This window comes from Haliotis cracherodii, unplaced genomic scaffold (assembly GCF_022045235.1).
Source record: "Haliotis cracherodii isolate W230 unplaced genomic scaffold, xgHalCrac1.p SCAF_12, whole genome shotgun sequence".
NCBI lineage: Eukaryota > Metazoa > Mollusca > Gastropoda > Lepetellida > Haliotidae > Haliotis > Haliotis cracherodii.
Window position 1 is genome coordinate 5,032,146 of NW_027266267.1, and position 24,786 is coordinate 5,056,931.

The following is a 24,786-nucleotide window of genomic DNA, read 5'->3' on the forward strand; positions in this document are numbered from 1 at the left end:
CCAATCAAAATGGTTCTTACATATCATCTTCGGAGATGAGTTTATAAACATGGCACCGGGAACACCACCTGTGTTGGACGTCTGACGTGGATACTGCCACACTAAACAGATCTCTGCAACTGATAGAGCTCTGATTGTTTACATTCACACCCTCACGCCTTATTCAAGATGTCCTTTTTCGCAGATTCATGTATCATGTTATTTTCCCAGGTAAATATGGATATATTTTCGTCTAGTCAACGTCGCAACACGTCCCTCTAAAACAACCAAATGGCTAAGGTCTATTTGTAAATATATAATGTAAGTTGAACCTCTCTATATGCAGTGGCCCGCGAAACATCATCGGTTAATACAATAATGTCAGCTGACAAACCAGTATGTATGTTCATTCAGTTAACACTGATGAAACAATCTGAAGAAATAAATTTTCACGTTTGTTTTAGAAGAAAAACGAGGCAAACTTTAGTGAACTTCGAGAAACCAGTAGATGTATATACAATTTACATTGCTGCACAGAAAAACAAGCAAGGCCTTCAAGGACTGGGGTTAAGATAACTTGGCAGTCCTAGCAAGCTAGAATAAGTCATTAATATAATTTGGTTTATCTGCATGTTCAAATTTTTTGATTTAAATCAATGTTTATGAGTTACCGTATTCGACGTAATAAGCGCCCGGGGCGCTCTCAAAATTAGAATTAGGGGGCTCTTATTAGAACATAATTTTGGCGAGAAAAAGACAGAGTTGAAAGATTGTAAATTTCGTAGTTTATGCTGACAGCCTGAAATGATACAAAAGAAAAGTATGTGCATATCATGCACGACAGATATAGTTTCCAGAATTTAATTGCCCATAATTAAGGGTGCATATAACACACAAGTGCATATTACACAGGAATAAATAAGTCTTGTGTACATTGATCAATCAGAAGGGGTGCTTTTTGGGATTGTTCACTAGCCAATATATTAGCAAATATCGCTGTGGGCGCTTAATAGAGCAGTGCGCTTATTATGTCGAATACGGTAAAGATTGCTTAAATTACACACAGACATGACCATGACTCAATTGGTCACTAATAACAACATCTAGATATACACTGGGAATGTCCCGGGGGGATTCCGGATTAAAATACGTCCCCAGCAACCAATGGTCATAAGAGGCGACTAAGTGGATCAGGTGGTCAGACTTGTTGACTTGGTTGATAGCGTGTCATCATACCCCGACTGCATGCATCAGTACTCACAATATCCATCAAATGTAAATGTAGCAGGGCCTGGAGTCGTCCCACAGAGGACATCCTTACCTTGTCAGCTTGCTGACAGGGTTAACCTCTTTGGTCATGTGCAAGGCGTCCGACCTCGGTCAGAAGGTCTGTGGTTTGAATCCCATCACGGGACTCGGAAATTTCATGGCCGCAAAAAAAATAAACTGATGTAACACCAATGCGACATACCATAGTATTTGTGTATAAGCCCATCTCTCAGGAAATGCTCACTCCAATGTGTAAAGAATACTAAATTTTGAATTCCTGCCATTTGTAAACTAGCCCATCCCTTAGGTCTTGTGTTCCATACTTGTTGGCCCACTTGTCTTATATTACAACAATGGGGAGTGGGGGGATATGTCATCTTCTGATGACTCCTGGTATTGTTGTTGACACTGATCATATGTTTTCAGATTCTCTTCTTTGGAGGAGGATGGGTGTTTTTCCTCAAGAAACTCTTCCGAGATTATGAGGTAATTAGTGGACTATGGTACACAGTCACTGTGCAGAGTTGCTTCCCTTGGTTCTGTCAGGTTCTGCTGATACCATACTGATTTTGATGTCCCAGGCTCGGTCTGATTACTGGTTTGTTTGTTTGTTGTTTAACGCCGCACTCAGCAATATTCCAGCTATATGACTGCGGTTTGTAAATAATTGAGTCTGGACCAGACAATCCAGTGATGGACATCATAAGCATCAATCCACGCAATATTTACTAGGCATGCTCATGTGTTTTACCAACTTGACATAAACCTCAGTGATGTGCCACTTCCTGGCGACTACTTTCATTAAATAGCACTACATTCCTGACAACTAATCATTGTGAAAACACAATGCAATGAGCGTGTACCGAATCTCAACAGAAACAATGCAACACAGATACAATCTGACAGTCGTCTAAGGTGCCACGATTCGCTGTGCAGAGTTGCGTCCCTTGGGCATGCCAGAAACCTATGATTGTGGGTGCGAATCCCGGTTCGCCCCGATTATGTTTCTAGGTTTGTCAACACCATACCCGTGCTCATGGGTTTCACCGAAGTGGTAAAAGTCTGAGACCTGCATCACTTTGGGCTTTCCTCCCACATTAAGCTGACACGCCGTGATATAACTGGAATACTGTTAAAAGCGGCGTTAAACCCAACTCACTCACTCACTCACTACAACCATTGTTCAACAGTAAAGTACACTGCCATATAATGCTGTGTTTTTGTTGAAATAGTAGCACTGGCGAGAATGTTTTACTCTCCAGGACCAAAGTTGCGACCTGTGGAGATCCGGGGTAGAATAGGTCTTCAGCATTCCATGCTTGCTGTAAAAGGCAACTATGATTGTCGTAAGAGGCAACTAGCAGGATTGGGTGGTTAGGCTTGCCGACTTGGTTGATACATGTCATAGTATCCATATTGTGTGGATCGATGCTCATGATGTCAATCACTGGATTGTCTGGTCCAGACTCGATTATTTACAGACTGACGTCATATAGTTCGATTATTGCTGAGTGTGGCATAAAACAACAAACAAACAAAACCAAAGTTGCAAGTGAGTTAATGGCATGGAGCATTTAGCATTATTGAAATTCGGTCTGTTGATATATTCTTCACAGAACTGCTCAAGGGGTGGATTTTAAACATTAGTAGACTGTCTGGCGTCATACTCTGACAGATTAGTTCACTACGTTAAAATGGATGGTTAGTTTGCACCATGACATGTTGAGCCTGAAGCCTTGGGGTGGCACTGGTGTGCAGAGTTGCCTCCCTTAGCCTGGCCAGAAACTTATGATTGTGGGTTCAAATCCGGGTTCACTGTTTCTCGGGTTGTCAGCACCATCCCCGCACTCCTGGGTTTCACCAAAGAGGTAAGCGTCTGCATCCCGTCAGGATATCCTCCCAGAATAAGCTGACATGCTGCATAACTGGAATACTCACTCACTCACAAACCCTGTGAAGATTCTGGTTTAGCATAGGTCTCCTATGCTGGTCAAAGAGGTGCCTTGATGGATGACTCAGTTTGCTAGGTTGATTGTGCGTCTTAAACCGAGTGTACCTGTTTACTGGAAACTACCAGTTTATTACCGGTAAAATGAGGCTTGATAACTGCCAATCCCTGTGGACCGTCAAATAAAGTAACTTATAAATCTTTGTATTTAAACAAAACATTGGCAATATTCATATAAGTATTTTTTTCAAACAAAGTCAGTTTGTCTCTTGCCATAAGGTTTCCCCGTGTCTATTTTTAGTGCAACGGAAAAACGTTTTCTCTTTGCTTCGAGGTCATACATATATTTTAGTGACTTAATTTCGAAATATTATGAATAAAGAAGAGGAAATTGTGACTGAAGTTTGTGTGAATGACATGTAGATCTAACTAAATTACTTCAGAAATCAGTCAAACGTAATTTTGAGAGAATTAAGAACCAGATGAATTTCGTACGTTATTTTATTTGTTTAAAGTTGGGACAGACTCTTTATTTACAGACAGCTATGAATATTGTTGAGTGAGAATAACAGGAAACAGAGAGTGGACATTTCATAGAATATTAAAGATGGTACTTGCTACCCTGCCTGTCACGCAGCATTGAGAGGCAAGAACACGGACGGGTCAGCTCAGTCAGTATGCTGTGTCTGAGTCGGGTGTCCGTGTATTGGTCCAGATTACTACAGTCACCCTCGCACACAACCTCCACATCCACACACCCTTGGGGATGGGTTCTTTTTGGTTCAGGGCCCCGTTCCACAAAGCGATCTTAGCTCTAAGTCGGTCGTAACTCCCATTCTTTAACACTGACTTACGACAGTCGTAGCGCTAAAATCGCTTTGTGGAACGGGTCCCTGGTTCATAACGTTATGGTACAAATGTTTTTCTGAATGGGGATTTATTTTGAGTTTGTAGTGCTAGTTCTTGTGAAATGACCATCTTCCCGAGGCAAGGGAATTAACTGACTGTAAAAGTCCAGTTTCCACCCTTCCTTTGCCGAACTAGGCTGGAATTTTGTGGTTTGATCGGAGTTCCTCCAATGGCTGTTACAAGTTATCTCCCTTCTATGTCCCTCCTATTGACCAGTTAACTCATAGCTCCATCAGTGGCTATTACCAGTTATCTCCCTTCTATGTTAACGCCCTTGCCTCGGGAAGATGGAAATGACTGACCTATCCACTGAGAGTCGACCTTGTGCTGCTTTCAGGTCCATCACTCCATCGTTCTGCTGGTGTTCTCTGTGACCTTTGCCCTCTCCTGCACCATGTTTGAACTGATAATCTTTGAAATCCTGGGAGTATTAGATTCAAGGTAAGTGCTCTTGTCGCTGTTGTTACACCCTGGAAGTATTAGATTCAAGGTAAGTCCTCTTGTCGCTGTTGTTACACCCTGGAAGTATTAGATTCAAGGTAAGTGCTCTTGTCGCTGTTGTTACACCCTGGAAGTATTAGATTCAAGGTAAGTGATCTTGTCACTGTTGTTACACCCTGGAAGTATTAGATTCAAGGTAAGTGCTCTTGTCGCTGTTGTTACACCCTGGAAGTATTAGATTCAAGGTAAGTGATCTTGTCACTGTTGTTACACCCTGGAAGTATTAGATTCAAGGTAAGTGCTCTTGTCGCTGTTGTTACACCCTGGAAGTATTAGATTCAAGGTAAGTGCTCTTGTCGCTGTTGTTACACCCTGGAAGTATTAGATTCAAGGTAAGTGATCTTGTCGCTGTTGTTACACCCTGGAAGTATTAGATTCAAGGTAAGTGCTCTTGTCGCTGTTGTTACACCCTGGAAGTATTAGATTCAAGGTAAGTCCTCTTGTCGCTGTTGTTACACCCTAGGATTATTAGATTCAAGGTAAGTGCTCTTGTCACTGTTGTTAAACCCTGGGAGTATTAGATTCAAGATAAGCGCTCTTGTCACTGTTGTTAAACCCTGGGAGTATTAGATTCAAGGTAAGTGCTTGTCGCTGTTGTTATACTCTGGGAGTGTTAGATTCAAGGTAAGTGATCTTGTCACTGTTGTTAAACCCTGGGAGTATTAGATTCAAGATAAGTGCTCTTGTCACTGTTGTTAAACCCTGGGAGTATTAGATTCAAGGTAAGTGCTTGTCGCTGTTGTTATACTCTGGGAGTGTTAGATTCAAGGTAAGTGATCTTGTCGCTGTTGTTAAACCCTGGGAGTATTAGATTCAAGGTAAGTGATCTTGTCGCTGTTGTTAAACCCTGGAAGTATTAGATTCAAGGTAAGTGATCTTGTCGCTGTTGTTAAACCCTGGAAGTATTAGATTCAAGGTAAGTGATCTTGTCGCTGTTGTTAAACCCTGGAAGTATTAGATTCAAGGTAAGTGATCTTGTCGCTGTTGTTACACCCTGGAAGTATTAGATTCAAGGTAAGTGATCTTGTCACTGTTGTTACACCCTGGAAGTATTAGATTCAAGGTAAGTGATCTTGTCGCTGTTGTTAAACCCTGGAAGTATTAGATTCAAGGTAAGTGATCTTGTCGCTGTTGTTAAACCCTGAGAGTGTTAGATTCAAGGTAAGTGATCTTGTCGCTGTTGTTAAACCCTGGGAGTGTTAGATTCAAGGTAAGTGCTTGTCGCTGTTGTTAAACCCTGGGAGTATTAGATTCAAGGTAAGTGCTTGTCGCTGTTGTTAAACCCTGGGAGTATTAGATTCAAGGTAAGTGATCTTGTCGCTGTTGTTAAACCCTGGGAGTATTAGATTCAAGGTAAGTGCTTGTCGCTGTTGTTAAACCCTGGGAGTATTAGATTCAAGGTAAGTGCTTGTCGCTGTTGTTAAACCCTGGGAGTATTAGATTCAAGGTAAGTGCTTGTCGCTGTTGTTAAACCCTGAGAGTGTTAGATTCAAGGTAAGTGATCTTGTCGCTGTTGTTAAACCCTGGGAGTGTTAGATTCAAGGTAAGTGCTTGTCGCTGTTGTTAAACCCTGGGAGTATTAGATTCAAGGTAAGTGCTTGTCGCTGTTGTTAAACCCTGGGAGTATTAGATTCAAGGTAAGTGATCTTGTCGCTGTTGTTAAACCCTGGGAGTATTAGATTCAAGGTAAGTGCTTGTCGCTGTTGTTAAACCCTGGGAGTATTAGATTCAAGGTAAGTGCTTGTCGCTGTTGTTAAACCCTGGGAGTATTAGATTCAAGGTAAGTGCTTGTCGCTGTTGTTAAACCCTGGGAGTGTTAGATTCAAGGTAAGTGATCTTGTTGCTGTTGTTAAACCCTGGGAGTGTTAGATTCAAGGTAAGTGCTCTTGTCGCTGTTGTTAAACCCTGGGAGTATTAGATTCAAGGTAAGTCCTCTTGTCGCTGTTGTTATACCCTGGGAGTATTAGATCCAAGGTAAGTGATCTTGTCGCTGTTGTTAAACCCTGGGAGTATTAGATTCAAGGTAAGTGCTTGTCGCTGTTGTTAAACCCTGGGAGTATTAGATTCAAGGTAAGTGCTTGTCGCTGTTGTTAAACCCTGGGAGTATTAGATTCAAGGTAAGTGCTTGTCGCTGTTGTTAAACCCTGGGAGTATTAGATTCAAGGTAAGTGCTTGTCGCTGTTGTTAAACCCTGGGAGTATTAGATTCAAGGTAAGTGCTTGTCGCTGTTGTTAAACCCTGGAAGTGTTAGATTCAAGGTAAGTGATCTTGTCGCTGTTGTTAAACCCTGGAAGTATTAGATTCAAGGTAAGTGCTTGTCGCCTAAAGGAGGCCACAAAATGCTTTGATGTCCAGAAATTGGTTGCCCACACTGAAGGCTTCCAGCATGATAATGACCCAGGCCACAGGGGCTGTCTGGTGTAGATGGACTACACGTTAAGTTAGCAGATTAAATATGCCAGGATTTATCCAGGATTTTAAATTATGTGTCCCTGTCAAGCAACTTGGGATGAAACCGTTACTTTTTTTAAAATCAGGTTGGTTTTTCGAGTTTTCATTTTCATAAATTCAGAAATATTTAACTCTGTATTTTTGAGAACAATTTCAATGCAATAAAATAAAACTATGTCTTTATTGGTCCTGTTGTCAGTAAAATACAGTTATTATTTATCAGGGTTTCAACTCCGTGGTCTAATCGTAGAGCGTCCGAGCGGAAGGTCCAGGGTTTGATCCCCGGCCGCGTCATACCAAAAGACGGTACTTGTTGTTACCCTGTCTGGCGCTCAGCATTAAGGGGCTAAAACAAAGACTGGTCGGCTCGGAGTCAGTATACTGTGTCTGAGTGGGGTATTCATGTTAAACTGCGGCATGGTATCTCAGTGTGCTAGCACTATAAATCGGCATCAGTCCGGACTAGTACAAGCAGCCACACACACACATACACATGCATACACGTCGCTATGTAAGTGCAATAATCTTGGACGCGACGTTAAACCCCATTTCACCTCACCTGAAAGGGTTTCAAAATACCTTTATTTTAGTGACAATGGCACGATTAAAATTGCAATGACACCATTAACATATGAAGGGCCCCCCTTATGAATAATGTATAATGAACAACAGTACCCTGTGACAATGCTTGTTACATGAAGCCAGGGATAGATGTACTTTCACACAAGTAGACCCGTGAAGATCCGGGGTAGAATAAGTCTTCAGCAACCCATACCTGCCATAAAAGGTGACTATGCTTGTCGTAAAAGGCGACTAACGGGATCGTGCGGTCAGACTCGCTGACTTGGTTGATGCAGGTCATCGATCCCAATTGCGTGGATCGATGCTTATGATATCAATCACTGGATTGTCTGGCCAAGACTCGATTATTTTACAGACTGCCGTCATATAGCTGGAATATTGCTGAGTGCGGCGTCAAACAACAAACCAAACCAAACCAAATCACACAAGTAAACACGACAAACACAGGGAAACTTATGAACATGTGCACAAGTCAGGCACAAAATATCAATGATTATTGAAGAGGAAGGGAGCAATGTTTCTAAAATATTACTGCTCATTATCTCGCCTTAGTGAAATATTCACAGATGGTTAGTGAGCAGATGGATCACGAGTATTCCACTTGGCACACTTACATTTCAAAGGTCACTGAATTATTTTGATGAGTGCCCAATGTCACACTTGAAAAAATATGCATTTTGATCTCTGCGGTTACATATTTATTGACGAGAATTGGGGAACTTAGCATTCTAGCTTTGGATCTTTTAGGAACATTTTTGCAGACTTTTGCCGATTCTCTGCCTCTGAGCATGCCTAGATAAGTCCCTGATATACCTTTAAGTTTTCCGTAACTTTAGAATTTGACTTCTCTGGTGTGCTGACATCTGATTGAGCCAAGAACCCACACATCCATTGATTTAGATTGGGCAAAATTTACACAGGTTTCTTTCTAATGTGACCTCTTAAAGGGCGTAAGGGCAGCCCCGTGGTTAAAGTGTTCGCTCGTCAGGCTGAAGGCCTGGGTTCGATTTCCAACATGGGTACAATGTGTGAAGCCCATTTTTGGTGTCCATTGCTGTGATATTGCTGGAATATTGCTAAAAGTGGCATGAAAACTCACTCACTCACTCACTCACTCACTCACTCACTCACTCACTCACTCACTCACTCACTCACTCACTCACTCACTCACTCACTCACTCACTCACTCACTCACTCACTCACTCACTCACGCAGAGAGGTATTGTAGGGGAGTAAAAAATTGATTTTAAGTTATGAGATTGCTATGTTTTCCCTGACACACACAGGTTGAAGGTGTAATTCTGTGTTTCAGTTCCCGATTTTTCCACTGGAAGCTTGGCCTGTATGCGATACTGACAATGCTGATTGCAGTACTGCCCTTCTACATCGCATACTTCATCATCAGCAACATTCGACTGGGTGAGCACAGCTACTGTTTACCTTGGATGCCTCTGTTGACAGCTGTATTTCTAAGTGCCTTTACCCTAGGGGTGTGTAGGATTTTACTAGGATTGCATAATGATGCCCTGTAGGAGAGTCTGAATTAAAGATTGTTAGCAACACTCGCCGTCATACCGCGGCAATATTGAGGAGTGCAGCATTCAACAACAAAACCATTAAACAACCTGCAATAAGTCTCCAACTTTCATCACGTCATCTTGTGTTTGTTTACCAGTGCCACAGAAGCGTCACATCAGGGTTCTGTTCACTGTGGGATCCTGGTGTGGGTTCTGTTACCTGTTCTGGAAGATTGGCGACCCCTTCCCCATCCTCAGCCCAAGACATGGTAAGTTAGATAGTTTGTTTGTTTGTTTGTTTGTTTGTTTGTTTGTTTGTTTGTTTGTTTGTTTCCCAAAACACACAGGGAATTCCGAACGACAGTTAGTGTTTTATGTCTGTATTCTTACAATCTAGACCATCCATTACCCATTCCAGAATGTTCTTTTGTTCAGTTTTTTAATTTTTTAATCGAGTATATGTCAAAATATGTTTCAAAGCGTAGTCACCAGTTTGAAACTCATGCCGATTAAGCTCGATTAAGCTGCCTTCTGATTGACTATTGTCGACTTCTTGTTAGTCATTCCATTGGTGGGTCAAAGTTTGTGAAAGGTCGGTCTGACGTGACCGGCAATGGGATGTCCTCAGATCTTTGTTAAGCGGTAGCGAGAACTAAGACTGATTTTAATGAGATTGCACTTTTCCAGGCACTAAGTTGAAAATCCAAGATGAATCCCTGTGATGATAATGTTGATGCAACTCTGTTTCTTGTGTTTTCAGGCATATTTTCTATAGAGCAGTGTATTGGACGAGTGGGCGTGATCGGGGTGACACTGATGGCGCTGTTGTCAGGGTTTGGTGCCGTCAACTACCCCTACACCTCCATGCACTACTTCGTCAGGTAGCCATACGCATATATTAAACAGCACTCTTCACCTCCATACATATACAAGGGCGGTCGGGTAGCCTAGTGGTTAAAGCGTTCGCTCGTCTCGCCGAAGACCCGGGTTCGATTCCCGACATCGGTACAATGTGTGAAGCCCATATGTGGTGTCCCCCGCCGTGATATTGCTGGAATATTGCTAAAAGCGGCGTAAAACCATACTCACTCACTCACTCACTCACTCACTCACTCACTCACTCACTCCCATACATATACGAGGGCTGGTCAGAACGTTGTCAGTCTGACTAACTTTCAACTAGGAGCCATAATAAAGTAAATTGCAAGTGTATTTGGTCTGTTGGGGCCGTTTGTATATCAATGACAGCCAGTTGAACTTGAAAGTGCCCTAGGTATTTACACTCTTTATTGGGCAGCTATGTTTAAGGCTGGGAGAGCAAGCCTTGATGACGACCCTAGGCAAAGGCTGCAGTGTGACAATGTGGGTTCGAAGAGCTTCCTCCATACTCATCAGACATGGCACCGAGTGATTTCCACCTGTTTCCTAAACTGAAAGCAAATTTTAAATAATATTAAAAACACTTTCACAAATGTTGGTTTTGTTTGTTAAGCTTAGAACTACACCTCCATACTTATACAGAGTAAACTACTCCTTAAGATCTGTAACAGACAACCACCCTGTATTCTTGCAAGACACGTTACAGACACTGACATTCAGACCTGTAACAGACCTCCTTGTATATTTACAGACACATTACAGAGACCGACATTCAGACCTGTAACAGACAACCAACCCTGTATACTTGCAGACACGTTACAGAGATTGACATTCAGACATGTAACAGACAAGCCTGTATACTTACAGACACGTTACAGTCACCGACATTGACCTGTAACAGACTACCCTGTATACTTACAGACACGTTACAGTCACCGACATTGACCTGTAACAGACTACCCTGTATACTTACAGACACGTTACAGTCACCGACATTGACCTGTAACAGACTACCCTGTATACTTACAGACATGTTACAGAGATTGACATTCAGACCTGTAACAGACTACCCTGTATACTTACAGACACGTTACAGTCACCGACATTGACCTGTAACAGACAACCCTGTATACTTACAGACACGTTACAGTCACCGACATTGACCTGTAACAGACTACCCTGTATACTTACAGACACGTTACAGTCACCGACATTGACCTGTAACAGACTACCCTGTATACTTACAGACACGTTACAGAGATTGACATTCAGACATGTAACAGACAAGCCTGTATACTTACAGACACGTTACAGTCACCGACATTGACCTGTAACAGACTACCCTGTATACTTACAGACACGTTACAGAGATTGACATTCAGACATGTAACAGACAAGCCTGTATACTTACAGACACGTTACAGTCACCGACATTGACCTGTAACAGACTACCCTGTATACTTACAGACACGTTACAGTCACCGACATTGACCTGTAACAGACAACCCTGTATACTTACAGACACGTTACAGTCACCGACATTGACCTGTAACAGTCCACCCTGTATACTTACAGACACGTTACAGTCACCGACATTGACCTGTAACAGACACGTTACAGAGATTGACATTCAGACCTGTAACAGACAAGCCTGTATTCTTGCAGAAATGTTGCAGAGACCGACATTCAGACCTGTAACAGACAAGCCTGTATACTTGCAGACATGTTACAGAGACCGCCATTGACCTGTAACAGACAACCCTGTATACTTGCAGACACGTTACAGAGACTGACATTCAGACCCGTAGCAGTCCACCCTGTATTCTTACAAAAATGTTACAGTGACCGACATTGACCTGTAACAGACAAGCCTGTATACTTACAGACACGTTACAGTCACCGACATTGACCTGTAACAGACTACCCTGTATACTTACAGACACGTTACAGAGATTGACATTCAGACCTGTAACAGACAACCCTGTACACTTGCAGACATGTTGCAGAGACCAACATTCAGACCTGTAACAGACAACCCTGTACACTTGCTGACATGTTACAGAGACCAACATTCAGACCTGTAACAGACCTCCTTGTATATTTACAGACACGTTACAGAGACCTACATTCAGACCTGTAACAGACCTCCTTGTATATTTGCAGACACGTTACAGAGACCGACATTCAGAGTATAGAGAAGCGGCTTCTGCAGACACTCGACATGATCATTATGAAGAAGAAAAGGTAAACCTGTGCACAGATTCCTTCTGACATTCATATGTTTAAATAAGATGAAGCTTTGATCAACTTCAGTGTCTGCATGACCAGATTGTTTTCTATGTGTATCTTGAATACTTTCTGTCTGGGCTCCAGTTAAACAATTCCCAGTCAGACATTTTGTGCCCAACTCTTTAGAGTGAGTGAGTGAGTGTGGTTTTATGCCGCTTTTAGCAATATTCCAGCAATATCACGGCGGGGGACACCAGAAATGGGCTTCACACATTGTACCCATGTCAGGAATCGAACCCGGGTCTTCGGCGTGATGAGCGAACGCTTTAAACACAAGGCTACCCGACCGCCCCCCAACACTTTAGACCTACAGGGGGTACCTGGATGAAAATCAGGTAATAGGGGGTCAGGTACCTGGGTAGTAAATCAGATTCATCCCAGCCCTAGTTCCTGGATATATTAGGTTCACAGCAACCAGTATGATAGGGTATTGGGAACAATTTTACCGTTGGTTTCTTCACTTGTGGCCACATGAACCATACATAATAGACAATCTGACGCATTCCTGTCTTCTTCTTCTGGGACGATGGGTTAGCCTAGTGGTTAAAGTGTTTGTCACGCTAAACGTCTTGGTTCGATTCCCCACATGGGTACAATGTGTGAAACCCTTTCCTGGTGCCCCCTTGGTTCAATTGCTGGATTATTGCTAAAAACGGTGTTTAATTTCATGTTGTAGGATTGCCCTGGCGGAGCGAGAGAATCTACGTCGGGCCAGCATATCAAAGAGTTCTGGAGGACTTTGGGGGATGTTGAAGAATGTCACGTCCGGCAGCACCAACGAGAGTATCCTGTTTTGAACAGTGTAGCTAGGAAGGGGAGACAACCCAGTATAATACCCTCATGGCCTCGGGCTCTTTTCGGGGGCACGGGTGGCCCAGTCGTCTAAGGCGCCGCGATTGTGCTTGTCGTAAGTAGGCGACTGTGCCTGTCATAAGAGGCAACTGTGCTTGTCGTAAGAGGCGACTATGCTTGTCATAAGAGGCAACTATGCTTGTCGTAAGTAGGCGACTGTGCTTGTCGTAAGTAGGCGACTGTGCTTGTCGTAAGTAGGCAACTGTGCTTGTCGTAAGAGGCAACTAAGCTTGTCGTAAGTAAGCGACTAATGGGATCCGGTGTTCAGGCCCACTGACTTGGTTGATGCATATTGTTGTATCTTAATTTCGAAGATCAATGTCCATATTGTCAATCACTGGATTGACTGATGTAGACTCGATTATTCACAGGTCGTTGTCGTATAGCTGGCGTTAAACAACAAATAAACAAATCGTAAGGTGTACGTACGTACTAGTGGTGACTGGACCTTAACGTGTGAGACGTGAACCTCCTAAAGCAGGAGACCAGTGCCATGGAGGAGCTCAGCAGACAGCTGTTCCTGGAGACCTGCGACCTCAACGATGCTGTGGTGGGTTGATGTTGATGTAGTCCACAAGAAATTCATTGCTAGATAGAGAATCTCACCTGAGTGTCTTTTGATATCAAATATATCAACACAAGTTGATAAAAGTGGAAAAATCCCGAGGCTTGCCGAGGAGTTTTCTCACTTTTATCAATGAGTGTTGATATATTTTATATCAGTGGACACGAGGGTGAGATTTTATTATCATCCAACATCATTCTTCCAACTTTTTCAGTTTGCAGACAGTAATAAGAAGTGTCTTAAGTGTAAAAAGTACAGCTGACAGCTTCAGTAGCAGAGCCATTAGTGAGGTCATTTGATTGTGACGTCATGGTAACCAGTGATGTCACAATGGTCTGCAAAGCATTGTGATGAAATTTCATTGCAGCAATATCTACAGTGTAGATATCTCTTGATCTCACTCAAGGGATATCTCCCGTGGGAGCCCGTTTTGGATGATAAATCATCATTCCCGAGGTAGTAGAGTTAACTGACAACAAAAGTTTATACCCTTGCCGAACTAGGCTGGAATTCCGGAGTTACATTTTGGCTGTACCAACGAGTCTATGCATAGTCCAATCAAAATCTCATAATGAACTAGACATCCAGTTGGTAAACAACATGGATTTCAAAGTGCAGATTTCGGTCGACTGCAGGATTTGCAAAGCATGTGTACCGTCAACTGGGCGTCGTCATTATGTTTGAACCACATGCAAGTCATATGAGAGGTGGAATCTGATTGCTCAATAGGATGGACATAGAAGGGACATAACTCACCATAGCCGCTGGTGGTGCTATGTTTGAGCCGATAAATTCCAAATTAGTTCGGCAAGGGTGGAAACAGGACTTTTACAGTCAGTTGACATCCTTGCCTTGGGAAGATTTTGTTAGATATGTGTCCAAATTTTGAATAATGTGTCAGGAGACACAACATTTTATTTTGTATGTGTGTATGTCGACTGATGTAGTTTGAAAGTCTATTCAGAAGACAGAGTACAATATGGTCGAGACTTGCATCACTTCGGGCTTCGTTAAGCTGACACGCCGTCATAAAACAGGAATTCTTCACCTTTTTAACATCATGTTATAACACAGTAATTTTTTAGCAATTAGAATTTAGTTGCAGTAACATTCAAGTATTGACATATGACACTGCCTTAAGTATTGGAGCAGTTTGTTTCATAGGGTGAACTTGAATTGCTTGTCATTTCAGCAACGTCGGGAATACTCCAAAACCTTTAAAGGGAAATATTTCAACGTGCTGGGCTACGTGTTTACAGTATACTGCGTGTGGAAAATATTCATGGTAAGTACCACAGGAAACTAGTGGAAACTAGGAAACTAAAGTAGGAACAGGGTCACTTACCACATGGCAGCCCATGACGTCATCGCGTCATGGTGTCCGTACAGGCCTTGTGTGGGTGTTTACATGTTGACTCGCCAGTGAGATATGTGGTGTGATGATGACATGAGTTCATGTCATTAGAGGGGGGGTCAGGAGTTTCCAGGGGAATGGCATGTACAAGACCAAAGGTTGAGGTGTGTAGGAGACTGTAATGAATCCACCATTTCATGTCCACCATTTCTTGTTCACCAGTTATTTGGTTTAATGTCCACCAGTGGGTTCAGTATGGTGACATAAGATGAGCACTGGCTCAACTGTGTTTGTTTGTTTGTTTGTTTGACGCCACACTCAGCAATATTCCAGCTATATGACGGCGGTCTATTAATAATCGAATCTGGACCAGACAATCTAGTGATCGATCTCATGAGCTTTGATCCCCTCAATTAGGATACGTTGATATGCATCAACCAAGTAATGGGTAGGTCAATTATGACTGTCAAGCACATGACATCATATGAAACGCTATGATGATGGATTTTTTATGCAGCTGACCAATTTGAGTCGGTCTTTACAAGACAGCAATTCACCACTCAAACAGCTGGACTTTGTCACAGGTTCAGATCCATCAGCCAGTTAAAGGGGTATCTTATGGGTCGGCTCTTGGGTAGCCAAAGAATAATACATTCTTTTTGTGACCTTGTTTCAGGCGACGATAAACATCATCTTTGATCGTGTGGGAAAGGTTGATCCAATCACTAAAGGCTTTGACATTGCTGTCAACTATTTTGGCATCAATGTGGACGTAAGTATTGCTTCCACACAAAACTACTGCCCCAAGTGTAGCGTTAGAAACTAACATTTTTGGTCCACTGGTCCTTATTATGATAACATGTAGAAAAACCCTTAAATCTGGTAAATTTCTACTAGTCCTTATGATACCTCAACTGTTTGGTAAGGACTACAGGACTAGTGCCAATTTCTAACACTGCATGTGGTACAATGGGAGACAACTCACAAGCGTACAGTGATGATAATTCCAACTCCAGTTAGGGGGCACGGTGGCCCAGTCGTCTAAGGCGCTGCGATTCGCTGTGCAGAGTTGCGTCCCTTGGGCATGCCAGAAACCTATGATTGTGGGTTCGAATCCTGGTTCACCCTGATTATGATTCTAGGTTTGTCAGCACCATAAACGTGCTCGTGGGTTTCCCCGAAGTGGTAAACTTCTGAGACCTGCATCACTTTGGACTTTCCTCCCACATTAAGCTGACACGCCGTGATATGACTGGAATACTGTTAAAAGCGGCCTTAAACCCAACTCACTCACTCACTCTAACTCCAGTTAAGGCTTTATGCCAGTGGTGTTTCATTGATACCAGGGCCTACTTGCACAAAGCTATCTTAGCGCTACGACTATTGTAAACCTATGTTAAAGTATGGGAGTTACGATCATCTTAGCAATACCAGGACCAATCAGAAGGAAGATGAGTTATTGTATTGAAAACAATGGTTATATTCCTCTGGACTTTAGAAAATACAAACTTGAAGTAAAATCCTAATTTTAAACAGAATATGGTATGGTCAGTTTTAGTGGATGTAGCTTGTGTGAGAGGCATTTAGCAATTAAGTACTAAGTAAGGATAAGATGTATGAATGAACAACTTCTTTATTACCATTAGGAGCGACGGTTTTGTAGATTCTAACACCTTTATAGTGCAAGATGACTTGAGCAGATAAGTTCACATCATCAGCAACGAATATCTGTATAATGCTCTTTCCTAGAACGTGGGGTCAGGATCTTGGACCCCGACGACAGCGGTATATCGAGGGTCCACTGTGACTGGAATATTGCTGCCCCACATTCAACAGAGAAATATATAGAGATTTTTATATGAGCATGTGTGATTTTACAAAACAAGTGTCAGAATTCTTATATTTCCTGAGCAAGAGTAAGGTAATACATGCATTCTCACCCAAATTTCTGAAAGTCAGTGTCACACAGATGTGAGTGTAAATAGGTGACATTTGTTGGTTTCAGGTGAAATTTTGGTCTCAACAAATCTCATTCTTCCTCGTGGGTATCATCATCGTAACATCAATACGAGGACTTCTCATCACACTGACCAAGGTGAGCACTTATAGTTGTCCAGACATGTGAAAATCCGGGGTAGAACAGGTCTTCAGCAAGGAGAAGCAATTTCAGACTGTTGCCCGGTTTCTGCTTACGACATCTTGTCGTAAGAGGCGACTAACGGGATCGGGTGGTCAGGCTCGCTGACTTGGTTGATGCATGCCATCGTATCCCAATTGCGTGGATCGATCTCATGATGTCAGTCACTGGATTGTCTGGTCCAGACTCGATTATTTACAGGCCACCATCATATAGCTGGAATATTGCTGAGTGTGGCGTAAAACAACAAACAAACAAACAAAATGTAGTCGTCCAACTCCCAGGAGGAAATGTAACTATGAGCAAGTCCCTGTCCCTCGATGACTTCTTGACCTTATGTTTGTACTTACATCTTTAGTCTTCATCTAATACAATCAGCTTGGGTCAAAGTCTTGCTCATGTTAAAAAATTTTAAAAGCAAATATAATCAACCATTCGACAAACTTTACCCCTTGTGTGTACATTTCCTGTTATATTAGATCCAAAATGTGCATGTGTTGAAATGAAGAAAGTCTAGTTTTAATTCATATGAACATATCTGATTACAGTCAAGTTCCGTTAATCAGACATTGTTGGTTGCATATGATGATGTCGGATTAACGAGTATGTCGGATAAACAAAATTAAGTATTATCAACGTTCGTGATCGAAAATTGGACAACTACAAGATAGCTACCGATTCAAACATGTAATAAAAAAAGGGAAAAGGAAATATTTGTACTTTTAAAACAGTTTCTTAAAGTGATGCTTATTTCTGTTGTGTTAAATACTTTGTGATAAATAAAGCTTTGTGATTTTTGTTTTCAGTTCTTCTATGCTATAGCAAGTAGCAAATCCTCCAATGTCATCGTGTTATGTCTGGCTCAGATTATGGTAAGAAAATTGTTGCGTGAGTGAGTGAGTATGCTTTTACAGCACTTTTAGCAATATTCCAGCTATATCACGGCGGGGGACACCAGAAATGGGCTTCACACATTGTACCCATGTCGGGAATCGAACCCGTGTCTTCGGCGTGACTAGCGAACGTCTTAACCACTAGGCTACCCTGACGCCCCAAGAAAATCGTTGAAATAAACCCGCTATAGAGTCTCCTTGTAGCCCTGGATACCAGACACTGGTCATGACGGTCAATGTATTGTCATTTTTGTGCCATCTTCATTCCGTGTAGAACTGGTCCACAGGAACCTACGCTTGTCGGAGTGAGTGAGTGAGTGAGTTTTATTTTACGCCGCTTTTAGCAATATTCCAGCAATATCATGGCAAGGGACACCAGAAATGGGCTTCACACATTGTATCCATGTCGGGAATGGAACCCGGGTCTTTGGAGTGACGAGCGAACACTTTAACCACTAGGCTACCCGACCGCTCTTCGCTTGTCGGAAGAGGGAGCGTTATGGATCAGGTGGTCAGGTTCAGTGACTGGGTTCACTGGTTGTCGTCTTCCACTGACAGCATTGATGGTTGGTTTGAATATCAATCACTGGATTGTCTGGTCCAGAACTGATTGTTTACATATGTTGTCAAAAAACAGGAATACCTGATAGTTCCCATGAAAGAGGGAGGAGAAACCAATGATGGCGCCACTTCCAGCGTTAGAAATTGGCACTAGTCCTGTAGTCCTTACCGAACTGCCCAGTAGTAAAGGTATCACAAGGACTAGTAGAATTTGGCCCATTTTAAGGCTTTTGCTATGTGTTATCGTTATAAGGACACCGCCTCCGTGGTCTAGTAGAAGGTTCGGGGTTCGATCCCCGGCCGCGTCATACCAAAAGATGGTACTTGTTGTTACCCTGTCTGGCGCTAGGCATTAAGGGGCTAAAACAAGGACTGGTCGGCTCGGAGTCAGTATACTGTGTCTGAGTGGGGTATTCATGTTAAACTGCGGCATGGTATCTGAGTGTGCTAGCACTATAAATCGGCACTATTAAAATATGTCACAATAATGGCTAAGTATCTCAATATATCCAGGGCACTGTAACGCACACCTAAAGGCAATACACGGCCCTAATAGTCCAACACATATTTTGAAAGTTTGTTTGTTGTTTAATGAGGTAAATAATGGAGTCTGGATCAGACAATCCAATGATTCATCAACAATCAACGCTATCAGGATGCGATGACACCAAACCAACTCATCTTGACATTGTTTTCTAGTTTGTCGTAACACTATTACCTATCTCCTCCCCACAAACTCAACCCATGAAGATCCGGGGTAGAATAGGTCTTCAGCAACCCATGCTTGCCGTAATCGGTAACTACGCTTGTCATAAGAGGCGACTAACGGGATCAGGTGATCAGGCTCGCTGACATGGTTGATGCATGTCATTGTATCCCATTTGAATGGATAGATGCTCATGATGTCAATCACTGGATTGTCTGGTCCAGACTTCATTATTTACAGACCACCGTCATATACCGTATTCGACATAAGAAGCACCCCGCTCTAATAAGCGCCCACGGCAATATTTGCTAATATATTGGCCAGTGAACAATCCCAATTAGCATCTCTTCCAACTGATAAATGTACACAAGACATATTTATTCGTGTATAATACGAACTCGTGTGTTATATGCGCCCCATATCATGGGCAATTAAATTCTTGAAAAATATATCTGTCGTGTCTAATACGCACAGACTTTTCTTTTTTCACCAAAATTTTATTTAAATAACAGCCCCCTATTTCTAATTTTGAGAGCGCCCTGGGCGCTTATTATGTCGAATACGGTAGCTGGAATATTGCTGGGGTGTGGTGTTAAACAACAAACAACAAACAAACACCACAAACTAATGAACAAACGTCTGTTTTCAGGGCATGTACTTTGTATCCTCTGTGCTGCTGATGAGGATGAATATGCCACTGGAATATAGGTGAGTTTTGAAGAGTGAGTGAGTGAGTTGGGTTTAACGCCGCTTTTAACAGTATTTTCCAGTCATATTGTGGTGTGTCAGGTTAATGTGGGAGGAAAGCCCGAAGTGATGCAGGTCTCAGACGTTTACCACTTCAGTCAAACCCACGAGTACGGGTATGGTGCTGACAAACCTAGAAACATAATTGGGGTGAACCGGGATTCGAACCCACAATCATAGGTTTCTGGCGTGCCCAAGGGACGCAACTCTGCACAGTGCCTTAGACGACTTTTGAAGAAGAAACAAAGTGTATTTTTCCTACTCATTAACCAGATAAGAATATCTTGACTACTAAAAACTACTTCATCATGGTTGTCAGTTTATGCCAGTTAATGGATTTGACCAACCAGAGCTGAAGCTTTTATTTCAGAAAATATTATAAATATCTTGCAAATATATTTTTTTTCTAATAAACCGACCAACACAACCTTTTCAGTGCCCAAAAAACACACAAATAATTTGAGCTCAAATTTATCTCTTTCTTGATCTTCCCAAGCTAATCTGGTAGCAGAAAAGCTGTGCTATTCATTCACTCCCTTTCTTTCATTGTGTGCTGTGTTTTCAGGTCTATAATCACGGAGGTCCTGGGAGAGTTGCAGTTTAGTTTCTACCATCGCTGGTTTGATGTCATATTCCTGGTCAGTGCTCTGTCCAGCATCGGCTTCCTGTACATAGCACACAAGCAGGCCCCAGAGAAACACATGTACTAGACACAGATTCCTGGTCAGTGCTCTGTCCATAGAACACATGTACTAGACACAGATTCCTGGTCAGTGCTCTGTCCATAGAACACATGTACCAGACACAGATTCCTGGTCAGTGCTCTGTCCATAGAACACATGTACTAGACACAGATTCCTGGTCAGTGCTCTGTCCATAGAACACATGTACTAGACACAGATTCCTGGTCAGTGCTCTGTCCATAGAACACATGTACTAGACACAGATTCCTGGTCAGTGCTCTGTCCATAGAACACATGTACTAGACACAGATTCCTGGTCAGTGCTCTGTCCATAGAACACATGTACTAGACACAGATTCCTGGTCAGTGCTCTGTCCATAGAACACATGTACTAGACACAGATTCCTGGTCAGTGCTCTGTCCATAGAACACATGTACTAGACACAGATTCCTGGTCAGTGCTCTGTCCATAGAACACATGTACTAGACACAGATTCCTGGTTAGTGCTCTGTCCATACAACACATGTACTAGACACAGATTCCTGGTCAGTGCTCTGTCCATAGAACAGATGTACCAGACACAGATTCCTGGTCAGTGCTCTGTCCATAGAACACATGTACTAGACACAGATTCCTGGTCAGTGCTCTGTCCAACAGAACACAGATTAAGACATGTCTTTCATGGAACAAGAACGCAATAACTGAATTATGTTGGAATATTGTCGAAAAAAGAAATTGTGAATATTTGAATCTGTAACGATTTGTTATGCGCCAATTGAATGTTTATATCAACACTCGAGTAGGAATTACACGATGATTTATGTAATTATTATTATGATCTAATTGATTAGCTTTGTGATCTAGTTTTGCTGAAGGATGCATTGTGGAGACAAAGTTGTTTATTGAACGTTACAAGAACGTTGAATGTACTGAGGAGAGGTGAAGGGTGAATCGCAGGTCTACATGAACTGTCATGGTTGTCCTATTTTTGTTGTCCCGAGAGATGTGGATATGAAATATGTATTTATTTATGTGTATAAAGTCATTCTTACAGTTGTAAATAGTAATGATTTTGAGCATTAAATCATTGTCATTCATGATTTTGTCTTTCTGAATCTTTCACGTTTATGAGGATTTTACTCCATGGAGTGACGTGTACATCGTGTGAAGTGAGTGAGGTGAAATCGGGTGTCACGGGGCACTTACATAGTGACGTGAACGTTTGTGTGTGTGCGTGCGTGCGTGCGTGCGTGCCTGAGTGGAACTGCTTGTACTCGTCCAGACTAATGCCTGTTTCATAGTGTACATACCTGGCTGTAAATGTTAAGTAAGGTGAGGTGAGGTGAAATGGGTTTAACGTCGCGTCCGAGATTATTGCACCTATATAGCGACCTGCATGTACGTGTGTGTGTTAGTGTGTTAGTGTGTGTGTGTGTGTTTGTGTGGCTGCTTGTACTCGTCCAGACTAATGCCTGTTTCATAGTGTTAGCTCACTGAGATACCATGCCGCAGTTTAACATGAATACCCCACTCAGACACAGTATACTGACACTAGTTCTTGTAATATCACGGTAATACAAATGTCAGGCAGGGTACGTCTTTTAACCTCTTTTAACGTCTTTATGTATGACGCGGCCAGGGATCGACCCACCGACCTTCAGGTCTCCAGGCAGAGGCTCTATCCACTGGGCCACAGAGACGGTCTATACAGCGTGATACCACAGGGGTAGACTGATGGAAACAGTCTTTGGCCATTTCAGCCGGCCTAGAATTGTAAGGTTCCACACCCATGAGGGGCACAAGTTGCCCAGTTGTCTAAGGCGCCGCGATTCGCTGTGCAGAGTTGCGTCCCTTGGGCACGCCAGAAACCTATGATTGTGGGTTCGAATCCCGGTTCGCCCCGATTATGTTTCTAGGTTTGTCAGCACCATACCCGTGCTCGTGGGTTTCACCGAAGTGGTAAACATCTTAGACTTGCATCACTTCAGGCTTTCCTCCCACATTAAGCTGACACTTGAATACTGTTAAAAGCGGCGTTAAACCCAACTCACTCACTCACTCACTCACTCCACACCCATCCCCATCACATATCATTTCTTTCTGAAAGCCAGACCCAACTTTACAAAGAAAAACAGACACTGTTTAAAATATTTTTTTTATTTATTTGAATCTGTAATTTAAAATTTAAACAATATGACGGCACAAACAAGGACCAAATGGACAAAATGTGTCAACTGAAAAGGACCCTATTTTTCAGTGAAATTCTTTCTGTTGTTTAATTTGCTAGGCTGAAGAAAACAAGAGCAGTTTGTTCAACTGTTATCAGTAGCCCTGAAGGGGCAGTCGGGTAGCCCAGTGGTTAAGGGGATCGCTCGTCACGCCGAAGACCTGGGTTTCAATTCCCAACAATGTGTGAAGACCATTTGTGGTGTCGCCCACCTTGATATTGCTGGAGTATTGCTGAAAACAGCGTAAAACCTCACTCACTCACCCAGTAGCCCCGAATGACGTAAGAACTGCCTGGTTAGAATAGGTCCCCGGCAACACAGGGGGGTCGTAAGAGGCGACCAGATGGATCAAGTGGTGAGGGCGACCTGGTTGATTTGCATGTCATCGTGCCCGACCTTGTGGATTTGCATGTCATCGTGCCCGACCTCGTGGATTGTTACTCACAACATCAACCACTGGATTGTCCCAATTCTGTCTATATGCTACACAACAAAATAAGACCTTCAAGAATCTGTACAAAATTCAATATGTAATGCAGTGTGTTCAAGAAATGTAAGATTACCAGAGCATGCAAAATGATTTTCTGCGATTACATTATTTGGTTTAAACAGCAAAAGATTGTGCTTAACATAGGATTCGAGTGGGAACACAATGTCCTCTAAACTACAGGTTGTGTTAATAATGATTAAAAATAATAATAAAGCGCTACATTATTATTATGTTCAATGGATGTTCAATGGATCAGTGCGCATTTGATTTTCATTCTCAGCTCCCTGGGGAGCACACAACCCAAGCTGCATTCAGATGATACCAGGTACCAGGTGAGTATGGTTTTACGCCGCTTTTAGCAATATTCCAGCAATGTCAGGCGGGGAACACCAGAAATGGGCTTCACACATTGTACCCATGTCGGGAATCGAACCCGGGTCTTCGGCGTGACCAGCAAACGCTTTAACCACTAGGCTACCCGACCGCCCTCTGGGTGAACAGAGGCACATTTGGAACAAAGTCATTTGTCAAAAGAGACCACATGTGCTTCAGTGTGAGGCAGGACATATGCTTTTTGTAGCACCCTTATGTGGATTCTGGGTCAACACAGGTTTGGAATGATCATGCAGTTAGGAGACTATTTCCTTGCATAATTGGGTGATAGCTAGTCATAGTGCTCTAATGGTGTTGATAATTGCTCATTCTTTCAGTCACTGGTTTGCCTGATCCGGACTCGATTATTAACAGGCCGCTGCGATGTTGCTTAAATATTGCTGACATGGGCGTTTAACAATTACAAGGATGAACTGACCCCTGAAGATTCCCGATATTGGTACAATGTGTGAAGCCCATTTCTGGTGTCCCCCGCCGTGATGTTGCTGGACTATTGCTAAAAGCGGCGTAAAACCATACTCACTCACTCACATAAAACAGGAAATACGGTATCTTTCTCGCTCGCATGGAGTGCTTGACTTCATGTCACCTTTAGCAATATTCCACGTTCGCAGAGAGAGAACGGACGACAGCTGTGTGCGTCAAATGCTGGTCAAGGATTAGACTGGCCCTTTCACTAATCTTCAACAGAAAGGAAAGCATCACGTTTCTGAGAAACTTGTAGTCGATGGTTCGTGCTTTTGAGATATATGTTGACTTATGGTGACAAATCTTCGGCTTATCCCGATAGAGAGATGTTTAAAAGTACTCAGATTTAGAGGTGTAGACTCGTCTGTGTGGCATCTAGCTGTA

At 42.6% G+C, this 24,786-nt stretch overlaps 1 protein-coding gene across 1 annotated transcript; it reads left to right on the plus strand.

Annotated features, from left to right (window-relative positions):
- The first annotated feature begins 55 nt into the window (after positions 1-55).
- LOC139457461 (Golgi pH regulator-like) lies at positions 56-20,920 on the plus strand. Its single transcript, XM_071238849.1, has 15 exons — positions 56-210; positions 1,675-1,734; positions 4,443-4,546; positions 8,952-9,058; positions 9,315-9,425; positions 9,917-10,037; positions 12,199-12,279; positions 13,001-13,107; positions 13,638-13,726; positions 14,934-15,026; positions 15,772-15,867; positions 17,101-17,190; positions 18,039-18,104; positions 20,042-20,100; positions 20,705-20,920. Exons 1-15 carry the CDS (start codon positions 169-171, stop codon positions 20,847-20,849), a joined length of 1,371 nt encoding a protein of 456 aa, XP_071094950.1. The 5' UTR covers positions 56-168; the 3' UTR covers positions 20,850-20,920.
- Positions 20,921-24,786: the final 3,866 nt, after the last annotated feature.

Bases quoted from the DNA above. Each gene is read 5' to 3' on its own strand.
- LOC139457461 (XM_071238849.1), top strand. From the start codon at position 169: ATGTCCTTTTTCGCAGATTCATGTATCATGTTATTTTCCCAG. The intron at 13,108-13,637 runs GTATCCTGTTTT...TTAACGTGTGAG, and splicing joins GTCCGGCAGCACCAACGAGA to ACGTGAACCTCCTAAAGCAG. The intron at 18,105-20,041 runs GTAAGAAAATTG...GTCTGTTTTCAG, and splicing joins TATGTCTGGCTCAGATTATG to GGCATGTACTTTGTATCCTC.